The sequence below is a fragment of the Pongo abelii genome, chromosome 15, assembly GCF_028885655.2.
Source record: "Pongo abelii isolate AG06213 chromosome 15, NHGRI_mPonAbe1-v2.0_pri, whole genome shotgun sequence".
NCBI classification, from domain to species: Eukaryota; Metazoa; Chordata; class Mammalia; order Primates; family Hominidae; genus Pongo; species Pongo abelii.
In genome coordinates this window covers 34,938,167-34,960,793 of record NC_072000.2, presented here as the reverse complement: position 1 = coordinate 34,960,793, position 22,627 = coordinate 34,938,167, and the positions used below count along the sequence as shown (strand labels likewise).

At 40.9% G+C, this 22,627-nt stretch overlaps 1 protein-coding gene and 1 pseudogene across 22 annotated transcripts in view; both read left to right on the top strand.

Annotated features, from left to right (window-relative positions):
• Positions 1–22,627, top strand: part of HEATR5A (HEAT repeat containing 5A) — a 141,898-nt gene that overhangs the window by 88,239 nt on the left and 31,032 nt on the right. For all 22 annotated transcript variants that reach the window (XM_063715829.1, XM_063715819.1, XM_063715825.1 and 19 more), the window contains 5 exons: positions 2,509–2,647; positions 13,837–14,016; positions 16,361–16,600; positions 18,517–18,698; positions 21,896–21,964. In XM_063715829.1, the coding sequence (XP_063571899.1) occupies positions 2,509–2,647; positions 13,837–14,016; positions 16,361–16,600; positions 18,517–18,698; positions 21,896–21,964 (810 nt within the window). The remainder of the gene's footprint in view (positions 1–2,508; positions 2,648–13,836; positions 14,017–16,360; positions 16,601–18,516; positions 18,699–21,895; positions 21,965–22,627) is intronic.
• On the top strand, positions 19,163–20,057 carry LOC100446145 (ATP synthase F(0) complex subunit C1, mitochondrial-like; annotated as a pseudogene).

The following is a 22,627-nucleotide window of genomic DNA, read 5'->3' as shown; positions in this document are numbered from 1 at the left end:
TGCTTTGTTTGTTTGCCTTAAGCCACTGTATTCCTCTTCCCAATATAAATGCTGGAGAATGACATGGAGACATTAAGCCTCCCATTTTACTTTGTGTGACAGCCTTCAATCTTTTTTCTATCAAACAAGTAAAGGGTACTTCCAAGCATGCTTTTTCTAAAAGATGTTTGACTAGCCTGAATAAATGCTGCACCTGCTTTGTATTATATGCTTGTAAAACTCCAGTTGAAATGACTAGTAGATTTATTAACTTTTCTTTAAAATTGTCTTGTAAAGTGCTTTTTTTGTCGTTGTTAAATACAACAGTAATCTTGGGGATGAGTAAACATAATCTTTTTTATATTTTAACTTCTCTGTTATCCTAACCTGCTAACAATATAGTTTCTAAACATGGGATTACATTACACCTTGAGACTTTTCTATGAATGGCATTCCTCTCTATCCACTTTTGGGTTCATAATACAGCTTGAAGGTATAGCAGAACATACTTACAAAGCTGTTCCAGCACTCTATCCTGGGTAACAGAGCGATACCCTGTCTCAAAAAAAAAAAAAAAAAAAACTGCTCAATGATGATATATACACAAATTTTTTCTGTTTCTTGGCTTCTGATACAATGTAGAATTTGGCTCTCTTTGCATGTATTTTTTCTTGTATATTCTTTTTTTTTTTTTTTTTTTTTTTTTTTGAGACACAGTTTCACTCTGTCACCTAGGCTGGAGTGCAGTGGTGCAATCTCAGCTCACTGCAACTTCTGCCTCCCAGGTTCAAGCGATTCTCCTGCCTCAGCCTCCCCAGTAGCTGGGACTACAGGTGTGCACCACCATGCCCGGCTAATTTTTGTATTACTAGTAGAGACAGGGCTTGACCATGTTGGCCAGGCTGGTCTCAAACTCCTGACCTCAAGTGATCCACCTGCCTTGGCCTCCCTCGGTGTGAGCCATCATGCCCAGCCCTCTTCTCATATATACATATATATATATATGTTCTTGTTTTTGTTTTTGTTTTCCTGAGACAGAGTCTCTGTCGCCCAGGCTGGAGTGCAGAGGCGTGATCTCGGCTCACGGCAACCTCCACCTCCCAGGTTCAAGCAATTCTCCTGCTTCAGCCTCCCGAGTAGCAGGGATTACAGACACCTGCCACCATGCACGGCTAATTTTTTTGTATTTTTTAGCAGAGACAGGGTTTCACCATGTTGGCCAGGCTGGTTTTGAACTCCTGACCTCAAGTGATCTGCCTACCTCGGCCTCCCAAAGTGCTAGCGTTACAGACGTGAGCCACCACATCTGACACTCTTCTTATATATTCTTAATAGCTCCTACTACCTACCTTTTATTTCATCCCAAAATTTAGCCTCTGCTCTTTACAAAACTTCACCTACTTCAGTCCTGTTTTTCCCACATATGCCAAATCTAAAGATCGCCATAAAATTATGCCATTATTTCTCAAATTTTGCTTTGAAGATCACTACCATAATATACATATTTATTTTGTGGACCATACCAAACTGATCTTTACTTTCATAGTACAAAATTTAAAATCTCAACTTTATTTCATATATGAAATCACTAAGAATTTTTATCCATTAACCTTTGACTTGTAACTGAAGTATATTACCAGTCTTATCATTTGCCATGGGTCAATACAACCTATTGAGATTTACATTGCATCTGTAAGATGTGTACATATATGTATTCTATCAATACATAAATATGTATGTATATATATAAAATTTGGTGTTCTGTAATGCTTGTCTCTAGAGAGCATTTTTGGTGAATGTTTTCTGCCTTTATTTAAAAATGCATTTACTATATATGTTGTCTGATTAAAATATTATTGTTAAGAGACCACACTAATAATAACTAACATTTATTGAGCATTTACTATTTGACAGGTACTGTGGTAAGCACTTTGCATGTTACTTTGTGTTAATGTCACAATAGCCCTGAGAGATGCAATAGTGTTACAAATGAGGAAACTAAGGCACTCTAGAGGAGTTAAATAATTTGCCCACAGCTAGTAAGTGATGGATCTAGGACTCAAACTGAGACATTTTGACTCTGGAGCCTCCATTTTAACCAATATGCTGTATTGCCTATATGGATGTGTATAAATTTCTGCTTAGAGAGTGATAAAACATTATAATATAGTTGCATGAACACAAATGTATGAACTGCAACTAAATCCTTTCCGTTGTAGTTCTTTTTTTCTCTTAAAACTCTATTTACTCATATAAATCCTGCCTTCTGACAAACTGCCAAAAGACTTTTGCTTAGATTTATGAGTAGTGCATAATCTAGTACACATATTACCTATTAAGCTGTTTCTAAGTTACATAATCAAAAATATATTCTAGAATGGTTTCAAGAAGTTCTTATGTATTTATAAATTGTGTCCAGCCCGCTGATGGGCTGGACAGAATCAGGAAGGGGTCCAGTGAATATCTATTAGACTCACTGAGTGCCAACAAGAATTTTAGCTCTGTCATTCCTCAAATGGTATTTTTCAGGTGAATCTTTGTAGCCCCTACTTGTTACTGAGAAGAGCAGTACTGGCTTGCTTACGTCAGCTTGTACAAAGAGAAGCAGCTGAAGTTTCAGAACATGCTGTTATGCTTGCTAAGGATAGCAGAGAAGAGTTGACTCCAGGTAATTCTCTTGATCAAGATTATGTCCAGCCCAAATGATTATTTTTATTTTAAATTTTCCATAAATACATGAGTTTTGAAACAGTTTAAAAGTTAATATGTCTTAAACCTGCTACAAGAAAGAATTGCTAACAGTTATTCCAACCAGTGATGTTACTGATTTAGAGTGGTGGTTCTCAAACTGGTTTTCAAACCAGCAGTGTATACCTTACCTGGGAACCTGTTAGAAATGCAGATTATTGGGACCCATCCCAGACCTACTGAACCAGAAATCTGGGAGTATTACCTGGCAATCTGTATTTTTAAATCTATATTTTTACAGTCCCTATGTTAGTATAGCTGTGTGCCACATAATGGCATTTTGGTCAACAACAGACTGCACATACAACAGTGGTCCCATAAGATTATAATACCATATCTTCACTGTACTTTTTCTATGTTTTGATACACAAATGTTTACCGTTGTGTTATAATTGCCTATAGTATCCAGTACAGTAACTTGTTCTATGGGTTTGTAGCCTATGAGTAATAGGCTATGCCATATAGCCTAGGTTTGGGTAAGTTTGGGTAAGTACACTCTATGATGTTCTAGGTTTGGGTAAGTACACTCTATGATGTTTGGGTAAGCACACTCTAGGTTTGGGTAAGTACACTCTATGATGTTCACATGACAATGAAATTGCCGAACAACACATTCTTCAGAACATAATCCTATTACGCCATGCATGACTGTACTTAAGTTTGAGAGCCACTGATCTAGAGCAAGTTTTTTCACAGCAGTCAAATGAAATGGGATTAGCCCTTAAATAATTTATCACACATGCCTCTGTTTGCCGCAGAATCTCACTTTCATAAAATTTATTATAGATACGTCTGCTACAAGTTAAAGAGTTTTTAATGCACCTTCTTTTACATTTTAGAGCTGAATTAAAGGATTTCTTAGCCAGTAAGATTTAAGTGTGTATCACTTCATTTTAAAACTATGATATGAATAACCTGAATTTGCATATGAATTCAAAGAAACTATTAGCCTACAAAAATAGTAATAATAGGCCAGGTGTGGTGGCTCACACCTGTAATCTTAAGCACTTTGTGAGGCTGAGGCGAGAGGACTGTTTTAGGTCAGGAGTTCAAAAACAGCCCTGGGGGCCAGACACACTGGCTCATGCTTGTAATCTCAGCACTTTGGGAGGCCAAGATGGGAGGATGGCTTGAGGCCAGGAGTTCAAGACCAGCCTGGTCAACATAGTGAGACCTCATCTCTATTTTTAAAAATTGTATATATATATATATGTATATATAAAAATAACACCCTGCGCAACATGGCATGACCCCATCTCTACAAAAAATTTTAAAATTAGCCAGGTGTCATGGTACACATCTGTAGTCCCAGCTACTAATTAATCAGGAGGCTGAGAGAAGAGAATTGCTTGAGCCCAGGAGTTTGAGGTTGCTGTGAGTTATTATGCCACCACACTGCAGTCTGGGTTACAGATGAAAACACTGACTCCAAAAAAAAAAGTAATTATCTTACACCCTGGCTGGTCACAGTGGCTCACGCTTGTAATCCCAGTACTTCGGGAGGCCAAGGTGGGCAGATCACCTGAGGTCAGGAGTTCGAGACCAGCCTGGCCAACACGGCGAAACCCCATCTCTACTAAAAATATAAAAAATTAGCTCTGGGTGGTAGCATGCGCCTGTAGTCCCAGCTGAGAGGCTGAGGCACAAGAATCGGTTGAACCCAGGAGGGGGAGGTTGTGGTGGGCCGAAATTGCACCACTGCACTCCAGCCTGGGCACCAGAGCGAGAATCTGTCTCAAAAAATAATAATAATAATTTATATATATAGTTTTCAAAGTACCATCATACTTTTAGAAAGTTATAGACTTCACGGAGCTTTTCAGTATCTTAAGCTTTTAGGTCCATAATATATTTTACTATCAGTAATCTATGCTGTTTAAGTAACAGTTTTATTCTTAGGACATTAAAATGTTTAGGGAGCTGGGCCAGTTGTGGCGGCATGTACTTGTAGTCCCAGCTTCCTTAGAGGCTGAGGTGAGAAGATCACTTTAGCCCAGGAATTCAAGGCCAGCCTGAGCAATATAGTGAGACCTTGTCTCTAACAAAAATAAAAATAAAAACTTTTGCTTCAACTTGAATTAATCAGCATGGCTGGGCCGCTATACAGGCATACCTATACACAATACCTAGTATTGTGGGTTTGGTTCCAGACCATGCAATAAAGCAAGTCAGGAATTTTTTTGTTTTCCAGTGCATATCAGAGTTATGTTTGTACTATACTGTAGTCTGCTAAGTGTGAAATAGCATTATGGCTAAAAAAGCAATGTACATACCTTAAATTAAAAATTCTTTATTGCTAAAAGATGCTAACCATCATCTGAGCCTTCAGTGAGTCATAATCTTTTTGCTGGTAGAGGGTCTTGCCTCAGTGTTGATGGCTGCTTAATCAGGGTGGTGGTTGCTAAAGGTTTTGGGGCGGGGGGTGGCTGTGGCGATTTCTTTTTCTTTTTTTTTTTTTTTTTTTCTGAGATGGAGTCTTGCTCTGTCACCCAGGCTGAAGTGCAGTGGCACGATCTTGGCTCACTGCAAGCTCCGCCTCCCAGGTTTCCGCCATTCTCCTGCCTCAGCCTCCCAAGTAGCTGGGACTACAGGTGCCCACCACCACACCCAGCTAATTTTTTATATTTTTAGTAGAGATGGGGTTTCACCATGTTAACCAGGATTATCTCAATCTCCTGACCTCGTGATCCACTCGCCTCAGCCTCCCAAAGTGCTGGGACTAAAGGCGTGAGCCACCACACCCGGCTGGCCATTTCTTAAAATAAGACAGCAATGAAGTTTGCCGTATCCATTGACTTCCTTTCATGAAAGATTACTCTGTAACATGCAATGCTTTTTGATAGCATTTTACTTAGAGTAGAAAACTAGAATCTACTTTGAAAACTAGAATCAATTCTTTCAAACCTGCTACCACTTTATCAACTAAATTCACATACTATTCTGAATCCTTTGTTGTAATTTCAACAGTGTTCACAGCATCTTCACCAGGAGTAGTTTCAATCTGCAGAAACCATCTAGAATGATAATCCTTTCCAGAAGGTTTTCAGTTACTTTGCCTGGATTCATCCGTCTGTGGCAGCTGTAGCCTTACAAAATGTATTTTTTAAATAAGACAACTTGAAAGTCAAAATGACTCCTTAATCTGCAGAATGGATATTGTGTTAACAGGCATGAAAACAACGTTTATCTCCTTGTACGCCTCCACGAGAGCTCTTGGGTAACTAGGCGCATTGTCAGTGAGCAGTAATATTTTGAAAATAATCTTTTTTTTTTTTTTCTGAGCAGCAAGTCTTAACAGTGGACTTAAAATATTCAGTAAACCCTGTTGTAAACAGATATGCTATCATCCAGACAGATTTGGCATAATTCTTTTTTTTTTTTTTTTTTTTTTTTGAAACAGAGTCTCTCTCTGTTGCCCTGGCTGGAGTGCAGTGGCACGACCTGGGCTCACTTCAGCCTCTACTTTCCAGGCTCATGTGATCTTTCCACCTCAGCCTCCTTGGTAGCTGGACCACAGATGAATGTCACCACACCCAGCTAAATTTTTTTTTTTTGTATTTTTTGTAGAGATGGGGTCTCACCTTGTTGCCCAGGCTGGTCTTGAACTCCTGGGCTCAAGTGATTCACCTGCCTCAGCCTCCCAAAGTGCTGGGATTACAGGTGTGAGCCACCATGCCTGGCCAATTAAGCATAATCCTAAAGAACTGTGGGATATTTGGAATGGTCAGTGAGCACTGGCATTAAAGTCACCAGCTGCATTAGCCCATCACAAGAGAGTCAGCCTATCCTTTGAATCTAGGAATTGGCTTCTCCTCTCTAGCTATGAAAGTCCCAGATGGCATCTTCCAATAGAAGTCTATTTCATATACTTTGAAATCTGTTGTTTTAGGCTGAGCTCTCGCCGTTTATCCCAACACTTTGGAAGGCCGAGGTGGGTGGATCACTTGAGGTCAGGAGTTCAAGACCAGCCTGGTCAACATGGTGAAACCCCGTCTCTATTAAAAATACAAAAATTAGCCAGATGTGATGGTGGCAGGTGCCTGTAATCCCGGCTACTCAGGAGACTGAGGCATGAGAATAGCTTGAACCCGGGAGGCAGAGGTTGCAGTGAGCCAAGATCACGCCACTGTACTCCAGCCTGGGTGATAGAGCAAGACTCAGTCTCAAAAAAGGAAAGAAAAAGAAAAACTGTTGTTTTGACCTTAGCTAGGTCTTCTGGCTAACTTGATGAAGCTTCTACATCAGGATTTGCTGCTTTATCTTGCATTTTTATGTTATGGAGACAGCTTATTTCCTTAACCCCATGAACCAACGTCTGCTAGTTTCTGCCTTTTCTTCTGTAGCTTCCTCACCTCTCCCAGCCTTCAAAGAATTAAAGAGAGTTAGGGCCTTGCTCTGCATCAGGCTCAATGTTGTGGCTGATTTGAACTTTTTTTTTTTTTTTTTTTTTTTTGAGATGGAGTCTTGCTGTGTCACCCAGGCTAGAGTGCAGTGGCGTGATCTTGGCTCACTGCAACATCCGTCTTCCGGGTTCAAGCGATTCTTCTGCCTCAGCCACCCGAGTAGGTGGGATTACAGGCGCCCACCACCATGCCTGGCTAATTTTTGTATTTTTAGCAGAGACAGCGTTTCATCATGTTGGCTAGGCTGGTCTTGAACTCCTGACGTTAGGTGATCTGCCCACCTCGGTCTCCCAAAGTGCTGGGATTACAGGCGTGAGCCTGATTTGAACTTCTATCCAGATCACTAAAACTTTCTCTGTGTTGGTTAATAAGGTTGTTTATCTTCCTTATCATTTGTGTGTCCACTGGAGTAGCTTTTTAAATTTCCTTCAAGAACTTTTCTTTTGCATTCACAACTTAGATAACTGGCCTAAGAGACACTTAACTTTTGATCTGTCTTGGCTTTTGACATGCCTTTCTCACTAAGCTTAAATCATTTCCAGCTCTTGATTTAAAGTGAGGGACGTGTGACTCTTCCTTTCACATGAACACTGCAAGGCCATTGCGGTGTTATTCATTGGCCTAATTTTGATACTGTTGTGTCTCAGAAAATAGAGAGGACTGATTAGAATAAAAGAGATGGGGAATGACCAGGAGAGAAAGAGAAATGGCATGGAGCAGTCAGAACACACTCAACATTTATTGAATAAATTTGCTGTTTTACATGGGCATAGTTTGTGGCACTCCAAAACAATTAAAATAGTAACATCAAAGATTACCAATCAAAGATCACTGATCACAGATCATCATAACAGATATTATAATTTTTTGAACCCAAAAGAATTATGCAGTGAACATGTTGATTCATCTACTTAATGTCTTTATGACACTTATTTTATAGACATCTCTCTCCATATACACACATAAACCTTTTGCCAAATCATCTTGAAGCAGGCCCCAGACATCATGACAGTTCACCCTAAATACTTAAGTTTGCATTTCCCAAGAAGAAGGGTATGGTTTGGCTTTGTGTCCCAATCCAAATCTCATCTTGAATTACAGTCCCCAGGTGTTGAGGGAGCGACCTAGTGGGGGGTGATTGGATCATGGGAGCGGTTTCCCTCATGGTGGTCTCATGATAGTGAGTGCGTTCTCATGAGATCTGATGGTTTCATAAGGCGCTCTTGCCCCTTCACTTCCTTCACACACACTCTCACCTGCTGCCATGTAAAACGTGCCTCTTCCCCTTCCACCATGATTGTAAGTTTTCCTGAGGCCTCCCTAACAATGCAGAATTGTGAGTCAATTAAACCTCTTTTCTTTATAAATTACCCAGTCCCAGGTATGTCTTTATAGCAGTGTGAAAACAGACTAATACAGTAAATTGGTACCAGGAGTGGGGCACTGCTATAAAGATACCCAAAAATTTGGAAGCAGCTTTAGAATTGGGAAATAGGCAGTGGTTGGAATGGTTTGGAGGGCTCAGAAGAAGACAGGAAGATGTGGCAAAGTCTGGAACTTCCTAGAGACTTGTTGAATGGCTTTGACCAAAATGCTGATAATGATGTGGACAATGGAGCCCAGGGTGAGATGGTCTTAGATTGAGTTAAGGAACTTCCTAGGAATTGTAGTAAAGGTCACTCTTGCTATGCTTAAGCAAAGAGACTGGCAGCATTTTGCTCCTGCCCTAGAGATCTGTGGAACTTTGAACTTGAGAGAGATTATCTGAAATTGGAATTTATGTTTAAAAGGGAATCAGAGGCTGGGTGTGGTGGCTCATGCCTGTAATCCCAGCACTTTGAGGGGCTGACGTGGGTGGATCACCTGAGGTCAGGAGTTTGAGACCAGCCTGGCCAAATGATGAAAACCCATCTCTACTAAAAATACAAAACTTAGCCATGCGTGGTGGTGGCACCTGTAATCCCAGCTACTGGGGAGGCTGAGGCAGGAGAATCGTTTGAACCCAGGAGGCAGAGGCTGCAGTGAGTTGAGATTGCACCACCACACTCCAGCCTGGGCAACAAAGTGAGACTCTGTCTCAAAAAAAAAAAAAAATGGTGAGGGAAGCAGAGCATATAAAAGTTTGGAAAATTTGCAGCCTGAGGATGTGATAGAAAAGAAAACCCCATTTTCTGGGGAGAAATTCAAGTGCACTGCAGAAATTTTCATAAGTAACAAGGAGTCGAATGTTAATCTTTTTTTTTTTTTTTTTTTTTTTTGAGACAGAGTCTCACTCTGTCGCCCAGGCTGGAGTGCAGTGGCGCAATCTCGGCTCACTGCAAGCTCTGCCTCCTGAGTTCATGCTATTCTCCTGCCTCAGCCTCCCGAGTAGCTGGGACTACAGGCACCCACCACAGCCAGTTAATTTTTTGTATTTTTTAGTAGAGACGGGGTTTCACTACTTGTTAGCCAGGATGGTCTCAATCTCTTGACCTCGTGATCCGCCCACCTTGGCCTCCCAAAGTGCTGGGATTACAGGCGTGAGCTACCAGCACTGGCCTCAAATGTTAATCTTAATCGCCAAGACATTGAAGAAAATGTCTCCAGGGCATGTCAAAGACCTCAGCAACAGCCCCTCCCAGAGGCCTAGGAGGGAAAAATGGTTTTATGGGTCAGACCCAGGGTCCCCCTGCTCTGTGCAGCCTTGGGAATTGTTGCCTTGTGTTCCAGCTGTTCCAGCCATGGCTAAAAGGGACCAAGGTACAGCTCAGGCCATTGCTTCAGAGGGTGCAAGCCCCAAGCCTTGGCAGCTTCTACATGGTGTTGGGCCTGCTGGTGCACAGAATTCAAGAACTGAGGTTTGGGAACTTCCACCTAGATTTCTGAGGATGCATGGAAATGCCCAGATGTCCAGGCAGAAGTCTGCTGCAGGCGTGAAGCCCTCATGGAGAACCTCTGCTAGGGCAGTGCAAAGGGAAAATGAAGGGTCAGAGCCCCCACTGGGGCACTGCCTAGTGGAGCTGTAAGAAGAGTACCACTGTCAAGGCTGGGCATGATGGCTCACGCCTGTAATCCCAGCAGTTTTGGAGGCCAAGGCAGGTGGATCACGAGGTCAGGAGTTCAAGACCAGCTTGGGCAACATGGTGAAACCCCATCTCTACTAAAAATAGAAAAATTAGCCAGGCATGGTGGTGCATGCCTGTAATCCCAGCTACTCAGGAGGCTGAGGCAGGAGAATCACATGAACCTAGGAGGCGGAGGTTGCAGTGAGCTGAGACCATGCCATTGCACTCTAGCCTGGATGACAGAACGAGACTCCATCTCAAAAAAATAAAAAAAGAAGAGGGTCTCTAGACCCCAGAGTGGTAGATCCACTGACAGCTTACACTGTGCGCCTGAAAAAGCCACATACACTCAACGCCAGCTGTGAAAGTAGCTGGGGCAGGGGGCTATACCCTGCAAAGCCACAGGGGTGGAGCTGCTCAAGGCTGTAGGACCCCACCTCTTGCATCAGTGTTCCCTGGATATGAGACATGGAGTCAAAGGAGATCATTTCGGAGCTTTCAGATTTTATGACTGCCCCACTGGATTTTGGACTTGCATGGGGACTGTAGCCCAATTTCTCCCATTTGGGACAAGAGCATTTACCCAATGCCTGTTCCCCCATTGTATCTAGGAAGTAACTAACTTGCTTTTGATTTTACAGGCTCATAGGCCAAAGTGACTTGCCTTGTCTCAGATGAAACTTTAGACTATGGACTTTTGAGTTAATGCTGAAAGGAATTAAGACTTTGGGAGACTGTTGGGAAGGCATGATTGGTTTTGAAATGTGGACATAAGACTTGGGAGGGGCCAGGGGTGGAATGATATGGCTTGGCTTTGTGTCCCCACCCAAGTCTCATTTTCAATTATAATCCCCAGTTGTTGAAGGAGGTACCTGGTGGGAGGTAATTGGATCATGGGGACGGTTTCCCCCATGCTGTTCTCGTGATAGTGAGTTCTCACAAGATCTGATGGTTTTATAAGGGGCTCTTCCCCCTTTGCCTCCTTCACATGCTCTCTTTTGCTTGCTGCCATGTAAGACATGCGTCTTCCCCTTCCACCATGATTGTATGTTTCCTGAGGCCTCCCCAGTCATGTGGAACTGTGAGTCAATGAAACCTCTTTTTTTTTTTTCCTTTTCTTTCAAGACAGAGTCTCACTCCGTCTCCCAGGCTGGAGTGCAATGGTGCAATCTTGGCCTACTGCAAGCTCTGCCTCCTGGGTTCAAGCGATTCTCCTGCCTCAGCTGCCCAAGTAGCTAGGATTACAGGCACCTGCCACCACGCCCGGCTAGTTTTTTGTATTTTTAGTGAGATGGGGTTTCACCATGTTGGCCAGGCTGGTCTCAAACTCCTGACCTCAGGTGATCCACCTGCCTCAGCCTCCCAAAGTGCTGGGATTATGGGCATGAGCCACTGTGCCTGGCCTGAAACCTCTTTTTTAAATAAATTACCCAGTCTTGGGTATGTCTTTGTAGCAGTGTGAAAATGGACCAATGTGAAGGACATATCCGTACATGATCACACACCTAAGAAAATCAATATTGATTTGCAGCCCTCACACACATTTCCCTAGTCATCAAAAAATGTCCTTTATGATTCCTCCCCCCTCACTGCCACCTAAGTCTAAGATCCAGTCATGACTCACATTACCTTAGCTATTATATCTTGTTAGATCCCTAATCTGAAACATTTCTATCACCTCCTTCTAATATTTAAAAGATAATTTCTCTGTTAAAATAGTCTAATACCAATAAAACAAAACACCCACAAAGGCCAGGCACAGTGGCTCACTCCTACAATCCCAACACTTTGGGAGGCCGAGGTGGGTGGATCTGAGGTCAGGAGTTCGAGACCAGCCTGGCCAACATGGTGAAACCTCGTCTCTACAAGGTAATACAAAAAAAAATTAGCTGGGCATGGTAGCACATGCCTGTAATCCCAGCTACTAGAGAGGCTGAGGCAGGAGAATTGCTTGAACTCAGGAGGCAGAGATTGCAGTGAGATTGTACCACTGTACTCCAACCTGGGCGACAGAGCAAGACTCTGTCTCCAAAAAAATAAATAAATAAAATAGTCTACTAATAATATAACCTTTCAAATCTACATGCTTTCATAAATGCTAGATGAGTTAACTCTTCAAGAGAAAATGTATTTGTCCTTTTGGCATTTTCAGAATTAAAGGTAATAATAGATGCTAGATCAAGGCTAGTATTTCCCCTTTGAGGTATTACTTTGTAGTGAGAATATTGTACAGTGATATATGTTTATTCAGTAGTCCACAATAGCTTAGTTGTAGTAATTAAACAGTGTTCTCCATATAGTGGTTGTTTTCTGTTTGAGCTTTACTCTCACGTTAATATATTTTAAAGCTTTATACCAGAATAAGGAAAACTTAATTATGTTTTTTTAAAACTAGAAAATAATTATACTGGGCCAGGCATGGTGGCTCATGCCTATAATCCTAGCACTTTGGGAGGCCTAGGCATGTGGATCACCTAAGATCAGGAGTTCGGGACCAGCCTGACCACTGGTGAAACCCGTCTCTACTAAAAATACAAAAATTAGCAGGGCGTGGTGGCGGTTGCCTCTAGTCCCAGCTACTCAGGAGGCTGAGACAGGAGAATTGCTTGAACTCAGGAGGCGGAGGTTGCAGTGAGCCAAGATTATGCCAGTGCACTCCAGCCTGGGCGACAGAGCAAGACTCTGTCTCAAAAAAAAAAAAAAAAAAGAAAAGAATTATACTAAGAATCACTGGAGGCTTGGCACTGTGGCTCAACGCCTGTAATCCCAGCACTTTGGGAGGTCAAGGTGGGTGGCTCACTTGAGGTCAGGAGTTCAAGACCAGCCTGACCAACATGGTGAAACCCCGTCTCTACTAAAAATACAAAAATTATCCAGACGTGGTGGCAGACACCTGTAATCCCAGCTACTTAGGAGACTGAGGCAGAAGAACCACTTCAACCTGGGAGGCAGAGGTTGCAGTGAGCCGAGACCGCACCACTTCACTCCATCTTGGGTGATAGAGTGAGACTCTGTCTCAAAAGGAAAAAAAAAAATTAAGCACTGAATAAAATTTGTAAGTATTGAGCTGGGTGCAGTGGCTCACACCTGTAATCCCAGCACTTTGGGAGGCTGAGACGGGTGGATCGCCTGAGGTCAGGAATTCGAGACCAGCCTGGGCAACGTAGTGAAACCCCGTCTCTACTAAAAATATAAGAAATTAGCTGGGCGTGGTGGTGGGTGCCTGTAATTCTAGCTACTAGGGAGGCTGAGGCAGGAGAATTGCTTGAACCTGGGAGGCAGAGGTTGCAGTGAGCCAAGATCGTGCCATTGCACTCTAGCCTGGGCAACAAGAGCGAAATTCTGTCTCAAATAAAGAAAAAATTTTATAAGTATTGGACACTAATTGGGTAAAACTTTTTACCTGATTAAGAAAACAAATTCATAATAACATATTAATACTTTTTTCAGTGACATTACATAAAATACTGCTATATAGGATCATAAGTCCCAAAATTCAAGTGTGAACTAAAATGGATCTCAGTAGATTAAAGCACAGTATTTGGGCTAGTTCTTTAAGATGTATTTTTATCTACTATTAGAATAACTACTGAATGTGTGAGCTTCTGATATGGTATTTTTGTTTTCTGTATTACTTAGATAATTGATTTTCTTCTTGTCAGATGCTAACATCAGAGAAGTTGGCCTTGAGGGGGCATTATTGATCTTACTAGACAAAGAGACAGATGAGAGATTATGCCATGATATCAAAGAGACTTTAAATTATATGCTTACGTCTATGGCAGTGGAAAAACTCTCCCTGTGGTTAAAGCTTTGTAAAGATGTACTTGCTGCATCAGCTGGTAAGTATTGGACATTATCAGTTAAAATAATGAAATTTGAAACTTTACATAAAATTGTTTACCACTGAGAATTCATCAGTCTTGTCTAACTAGCTGGATTCTGATTGTCTGATTGTTGCTTTTCTTCAAATGAAGATTATATTTCTAGTGTTTTAGAATTCTCTGTAATTTGAACAATTATAAATCCAATACTTAAGCCTGCTCTTTTTCCCTTTGACTGTCTTAGATGACTTTCCTATATAAAACAAATTAAAAAGTAGAGTTATTATTTATGTCCTAAAAGGTGTGACTTGATATATATTGTTCCCATCATTTCTTTTCATACATATAACAAATATTTGAGACCAGGTGTGGTGGCTTACCCCTATAATCCCAGCACTTTGGGAGGCTGAGGCAGGCAGATTGCTCAAGTCCAGGAGTTTGAGACCAGCCTGGGCAACGTGGCAAAACACCATCTCTACAAAAAAAAAATTTTTTTTTAATTAGCTGTGCCTGTTGTCTCACACCTGTAGTCCCAGCTGCTCAGGAAGCTAAGATGGGAGGATTGCTTGAGTCCGAGAGGCAGAGGTTGCAGTGAGCCAAGATCACACCACTGCACTCCAGTCTGAGCAACAGAGTGAAACCCTGTCTCTACATGCATACGTACATACATATGTTCATACATACCCACCCCACCTCTCGCACCATATGAAATTACTTAGTCACCATAAGAGAAAGTTATACAAAGTTATGACATTTTGAGCAAGCCAGTTTCACTACATACAATAATGTTAATTTCAAGTAGTATTAGAAAACAGTGTTATTACCCTAATGTCTTTAGTAATACAAGATAATTGTTCATGAGAAAGTATATTCAAATCTTTAAAATTTGTATCCTTGCGGTAAGAGAGAAAATAAATGAGAGGAAGAAAGAAGAGAAAAACCAGTTATTTTCCAAGAACTGTACATAATTTATCTGATTTAAACCTTTAACCCATTCTATGCATAGGCAATTTTATTCTGTTTTATGGAAGAGAAAATAGACCTGGAGAGGTAATCTGCCTGAAGACATAGACAGATTCAGTCCTACGCCTACATAACTTTTAAAATCCACAAGCTTTCCACTGTACTTCAGTGCTCCCAACTCAGTTGCCCAAGCCTTAGAATTTAATGTAGCTCTCATGTCTGAATTGTGTAATAGGAGAAAAGTTAACACCAAATTCCTGGAATGTTTTGTATTCTCTGCTCTGTCTATCTTGATTCTTATTGGTCCCTCTTCCAATGATTTACACTGGCTGTTTCAACTATTACGCTATACATATTTTATTTTTCTAATTTTCTCTTCTATTCCCCACTACTGAAGAAATTGCAAGGACTTCTTTAAAAGAAAATGTCGCCTGAGCCCAGGTGGTCGAGGCTGCAGTGAGCCATGATTGTGTAACAGAGCAAGAGCTTGTCTCAAAAAAAAAAAAGAAAGAAAGAAAATATATATGTGCATAGCTAGACTGATTACATTTTCCTGGTGTCTCACTTATCTTTTTTAAATTTTGCATTCATACTCCCTGAGCTTGCTCAATTTTATCTTGCCATTAATTCTTCATCTTCTGAGGTTTGGCTCCATACCTTCTCAGGAAAACACCTTCCAGGCTCTGTTAACTTGACCATAACTTTATTTGTGACATCTTTGGTATTCTAACGTGCAAAAAAATATTGACATACGGGATAATATAAGAAAAGCAATTTGATTTGTTTCATAGCATTAGTTCCATTTTCAGTTGTTAAACAGTTTGTAAATTTAACAGTTAATAAGTAGAGGAGATAATTCACTACTCAGTGACCAGCTATCGGTACACCTTTGATACTGTAATGGTAGCAATGAGTCTATCCTAAGAAAAATATTTTCAGACAATTTCAGTAGATTCAGGAACCTCCTGAAATCCATGCAAGGCTCCAGTGTTAAAACAGCCTTCCCAATGTATCCCACCCACACTCCCTACTAGAGAATTTTTATTCTCCTTAAGTACATCCATCTACTTGCAGGGGATTGATAATTATTTCAGTATCTACTATTGTGTTTGTTTGTTTTTTTAAATATTTTTTATTGTGTTTGTTTTTTACTTTGAGTATAATTTAACAGCTTTGTCATTTTGACCTGGAACAGTTCTTATAGCATCTCCTTTAGACAACTGTTGAGTTGTCTGTAGTTATTAGACCTAATTATTTGATGTTATTAAAAAGATGATTGATCAGTAGCAATTGATAGTTGAGCAATTCTAGTCTGAATTTGAAGCCATTTTTTTGTTCCTTTTGATACATACATATCTTTCAATTGATTATAATTACATATGTTCTCCTTTAATAAAAGATTTTACAGCTGTAACTTGTGTGGATACAATGCAAGAAGAAGAAGGAGATAAAGGGGATGATGTCTCAGTCCTGACCACCAGACGTGATGAAAAATCCCATCCTTTTACCAATCCCCGATGGGCTACTAGAGTCTTTGCTGCTGAATGTGTCTGTAGGATAATTAACCAATGTGAGAATGCTAACAGTGCACATTTTGACATTGCTTTAGCACAAGAAATGAAAAAAAGAGATTCAAGAAGTAAGTGGCATAGTGATGAAAACACCAAATGATATGTGTAAAAATGCTGTCTGCTTATGGTTTTAATATTTAAAATATTAAAATATTTTTTAAAAATGAAACTAGCCAGACACAGTGGCTCATACCTGTAATCCCAACACTTTGGGAGGCTGAGGCAGGAGGATCACTCGAGCCCAGGAGTTTGAAACCATCCTGGGCAACAATGAAATGTTGTCTCTATTAACAATTTTTTTTTAATTAGCAGGGCATGGTGGCATGCACCTCTAGTTCCAGCTACCGGGGAGGCTGAGGCAGGAGTATCACTTGAGCCCAAGAGTTTGAGCTTGCAGTGAGCTGTGATCACATCACTTCATGTTTAAATACGTTTGTAATGGTTAAGCTTCTTATATTGGCATTCACTTTAATGAGCATGTGCAATGCATTAAGTTTATAGAAAATAATTGGTTCTTGGGAAATAGTATGAACATTTACTAGTTCTCAAAAATTATTTCCTGGTTTGTAACTTGGGCCAGTTTTTGCTTATAGATTATTTTAGTGTCATAGATATTAACTAAAAAACATGTGAGCCTTTCTCAATGTTAAGTAAACCTGATTGTAAGACCATTTTGACCACCTTTTACTGTTTAACTGTATTATTTTTACCTATTTATGTTTGCCTTTATGGTTTGATGTCTGATTTTTTAAATTCACTTAAGCTCATATGTTCAAAGACACAATACATATTTGTCCTTTTTTTTTTTTTTTTTTTTTTTTTTAGATAGCATCTCACTCTGTCACCCAGGCTGGAGTGCAGTGGCATGATCACAACTCACTGTAACCTCAACCTTCCAGGCTCAAGCAATCCTCCCACTCCAGCCTCCCGAGTAGCTGGGACAACAGGCATATACCACCATCCCCATCTAATTTTTTAATTTTTCTGTAGAAGTGAGATCTTATTATGTTGCCTAGGCTGGTCTCAAACTTCTGGGCTTAAGTGACTCTCCCACCTCAGCCTCCCAAAGTGCTGGGATCACAGGCATTAGCCACCACACCTGTCCACAGTGCGTATTTCTAAATTCCTTAGAAGTATTCTTTACTAGACAAAAGAATTACAAAGCAAAATGTTGCTGTTGCCAGTCTGAGTATGAATTAGGTATCTCTGGTTTAATTATTTTTTAAGTATGAATTTATTGAGTCTCTTGTGATGAGCACTGTGCTAGGTACTTTACAGTTACAAAATTTACATACTGTAGATACTTTACTGATTCCTGCGCTGTCAGTTAAAGTTGTAGTTGGCATTTACTAAGATATGATTTCTTCTGTTAAATGATTTTCTTATATCTCTCCACAGGAGATATATTATACCAAACAATGTGTTGTAGGAATGAAAGGAATTACCATTTATCATTTCTACAGCTAGAAATGTTTTTTATACTCCCATCATTTGTATGTTTGGCAATATGTGTAAAAATAAGATATTGTATGTAGTTCATAGAAAGAGCCACATAAAACTTTTTTTTAAAGGAACATTACGTCTTAGCTTCAACCTGACATAAAGAAAATAAATTTCTGCTTAATTAGTCAAAGCCCAAAGTCTCCTCCGTACCAACCAATGTACTTTCATCATAAAAGCTGAACAAAATTTTATTGAAGATACTATTAGGACCCTTAAAAAATGCTAATTCTGCCCTGAGTAGCTGTATATACTTATTGGCTTTGGGACAGTTTTCTTGTGTGTATTTGCAGTGTACATTAAATCCAGCTTTAAAGTCTCTATTTAACAAACAGCAAAAACAGTATATCAAGTCAGAGGTACTTAAACTAGGTTATAAAATTAAAGGAGGAAAAATTATCACTTAATGTAAGTCTTAGTTCCAGCACATTGTTTTGATATTTTCTAATCTTTTTTTCTCCCAATATGTTTTTTAATCTTACAGATGACTTTTTGGTACTGCATCTTGCTGACTTAATTCGCATGGCTTTTATGGCTGCCACAGATCACAGTGACCAGCTCCGTCTTTCTGGCCTTGAAATGCTGTTAGTTGTTATTCGGCGATTTGCAGCTGTTCCAGAACCAGAGTTTCCAGGTCATGTGATTCTGGAACAGTATCAAGCCAATGTAAGCACTTTCTTTTAGAGAATTTTATTATTAAACACAAAGATAAAAAGTCTATGAGGCCAGGCATGGTGGCTCACGCCTGTAATCCCAGCCCTTCGGGAGGCCAAGGCGGGTAGGTAGCTTTGAGCCCAGGAGTTCAAGACCGGGCAGCATGACGAAACCCCATCTCTACCAAAAATACAAAACTAGCTGGCATGGTGGAGTGCACCGGTAGTCTCAGGCTGAGGTGGGAGAATCACTTGAGCCTGGGAGACAGAGGTTGCAGTGAGCCGAGATTGTGCCACTGCACTCCAGCCTGGGTGACAGATCCAGACCCTGTCTCAAAAAAAAGTCTGAAACTGTCTGAGGATGGGAAAGTTAAAAAATAAAAAGAAGAAGAAAGGGGGAAAGAGAAAGGAAGAGAGGAAGGGAGGGAGGGAGGGAAGGAAGAAAGGAGGGAAGATCTGTCTATGAACTGAATTGGGATATCACCTCGTAAATTAGTATGTATCTCTGCTAACGTATCACCAGTATAATCCATATATAGAAAGTACATGTGTTTGAAGAAGTCTTTCAGCTAATATTTTATAAAGCTTCAAGTAAAAGCAAAGTTCATAAAACATGTCTTTTGGGCAAGGTAGTATGCCTGTAGTCCCAGCTCCTTAGAAGGCTGAGGCAGGAAGATCACTTGAGCCCAGAAGTTCAAGTCCAGTCTGAGCATCATAGGGAGACCTCCATCTCCACGGAGGGGGAGAAAAAGGCCCTGTTAAATAAAACAAAAACAAAAAAACGAGTGTTTTATAACTTTAAAGGTTAATTTTCCGGGTGGGGGAAGCTGAGCGCTGAGACCAAGGGCTAAAGCTGGGAGATTGAAAAAATGCAGACCACCGGGGTATTACTCATTTCTCCAACTCTGATCTGCTGTTGTACCAGGGGTCTAATCAGGCCTGTGTCTGCCTTCTCCTTGAATAGCCCAGAGAATTCATGTAAACAGCCTTCCTACAGCAGCTCCCCACTCCAGGTGGCCAGACGGGAGTTCCAGACCAGTGTTGTCTCCCGGGACATTGACATAGCCGCCAAGTTTATTGGTGCTGGGTCAGCCGCAGTTGGTGTGGCTGATTCAGGGGCTGGCATTGGAGCAGTGTTTGGCAGCTTGATTGTTGTCTATGCCAGGAACCTGTCTCTCAAGTAGCAACTCTTCTTCTATGCCATTCTGGGCTTTGCCCTGTCTGAGGCCATGGGGCTCTTCTGTTTGATGATCTTCTTCATCCTCTTCGCCATGTGAGGCTCTGTGGGAGTCACCTGCCTGTCCCTGCAGCTGCAACTCCATGCCATTCCTGGTGCTGGGGTGTGCTAAGCTTTACCATTAAACACAACGTTTCTCTAAATAAATAAATAAATAAATAAAGGTTAATTTTCATAATATATATAACCTCCTTCATTTATTTTCTAGACTTAGGAAATGATTCAGATTTCTGTGGGGTTTGTGTTGTTGTTTTTGAGACAAGGTCTTACCCTGTTGCCCAGGCTGGAGTGCAGTTGCATGATTTTGGCTCACTGCAACCTGAAGTAGCTGTAACTACAGCCACACGCCACCACGCTCGGCTAATTTTTGTGTTTTTTTGTAAAGACAGGGTTTTACCATGTTTCCCAGGCTGGTCTCAAACTCTTGGGCTCAAGTGATCTGTCTGCCTCCACCTCCAACGTACTGGGACTACAGGAATGGGCCACCAGGCCCAACCCAAGGATTCGGGTTTCTATGACTGATTTTGTAATCTTTTTAACTGATTATTTGACTGGTCCCTTGAACAATTTAAGAAAAACAGGGAAGATAACAAAATAATTAGCTGTCTTGTAATCCTCTAGCAGCATTCATCCAAGGAGATCTCTCATTATTATTCAGAAGCAACTTCTGATGGCTAGCAATTAGGGAGACCAGAGCAGTTCATCAGTTGATTAGCAGTCTTCATGACTTTGTTCAGCTAATACCAACATATGCTTAGGGACAAAGCAAAATGAAGTGATTAAAGTTACGTTGAACTATCATATTAGAGGCCAGGCATGGTGGCTCATGCCTGTAATCCCAGCACTTTGGGAGGCCGAGGCGGGCGGATCACCTGAGGTCAGGAGTTCAAGACCAGCCTGGCCAACATGGTGAAACCCCATCTCTACTAAAAATACAAAAATTAGCGAGGTGTGGTGACAGACACCTGTAATCCCAGCTACTCTGGAGGCTGAGGCAGGAGAATCACTTGAACCCAGAAGGCAGAGGTTGCAGTGAGCTGAGATCATGCCATTGCACTCCAGCCTGGGGGACAAGAGTGAGACTTTGTCTCAAAAAAAGAAAAAAAAGAACTATTATATTAGAATAAAATATTATAATTCAACTTAATTAAGAGGAGTTCTGTTATATTTTTAGCCCTCTTACAATTGTAAGTGCTAGAAGTACAATTAGAACTCAAGCAGTAAAGGAAAATTATTATTAGGAATCTCTTAGTTGTCTCTGCTTTCTTCCACAGTGGCCTTATTCTCAGGTTTATTCTCTCCGAGTGATACCAAGATGGCTCTCTTAGCACCCAGGGCCTCAGAAAGATACAGTGCTTCTTTCCCAGTACTCCCAGTGAAAGTCTTGAGAGCCTTCATTATCCCAGCATGAGTCCCTGGAGCCAGGCAATGCTGTCAGCTCCAAAACAACAATATGGATTAAGAGTTGGGGAGAGGCCGGGCACGGTGGCTCACACCTGTAATCCCAGCACTTTGGGAGGAGGCAGGTGGATCACTTGAGGTCAGGAGTTGGAGACCAGCCTGGCCAACATAGTGAAACCCCGTCTCTACTAAAAATACAAAATTAGCTGGTTGTGGTGGCAGGCACCTGTAATCCCAGCTACTTGGGAGGCTGAGGCAGGAGAATCACTTGAACCTGGGAGGTGGAGGTTGTAGTGAGCCGAGATTGCACCACTGCATTCCAGCCTGCCTGGGCGACAGGGCGAGACTCTGTCTCAAAAAAAAAAAAAGGCGGGGGAGAGAAGATGGTTCCCCAAAAGTAAAATTGGGATGTTGTTATCTAAAAACAGGGGAAGATACATTGGGTAGACAAAACAACAGCTGTCCATAATACCTGTTATAAATAAATAATTTTAAAACAACATTAAAAAGAGGGAGAACTTGTGCTGTCTTACTTCTTGATGTTTGATTTATGTCATGTAATTTCTTGCCAGGTAGGAGCAGCGCTTAGACCAGCCTTCACTTCAGAGACACCACCTGATGTCACTGCCAAAGCATGTCAGGTAAATGGTTAAAAGATGAAGCTTAAGAAATAATCTCGGGAAGCAGTCCTCCAGTTAGTATTTTTTACCAATGTTTTTTCTTTATAGTTGTCTTACCGTCAATCACAGCTTACACTTTTCTTCTTAAACTTACTCTTCCTTTTTGATAACTGCATGATAATCCACTATATAGATATGTTATAATTTATTTAACCAGTTCCATATTGACAGACATTGGGTTTTTTTCTTTTGCTATTAGACTAGTGCTGTATGAGTGACCTTGTGCATAGGTCATTTCACTGGGTGTAAGCATATCTGTGAGACAAATTCCCCAAAATTGAATTGATGGATTCCCCCAAATTGAATTGATAGATAATTGATAGATATTAGAGGTGTTTACCATTTAAATTTCCACCAGCAATGTTATACAAATACCTGTTTTGCCACAGTCCCAGCAACATTGTGAGTCATCAAACTTTTACATTTTTGTCTATATGATACAATAAAAAGACTATCTCAGGATAGTTTAGATTTGTAATTCAAGTGAGATTGAGCACTTTTTCATATACTTAAGAGCCATATAATATACAATTTCAAACAGTTGCTTTTCTCAGACTGCGTTGTCAGGCACTTAATATCCAGCCCTAGGCCAGGTACAGTGGCTCACGCCTGTAATCCCAGCAC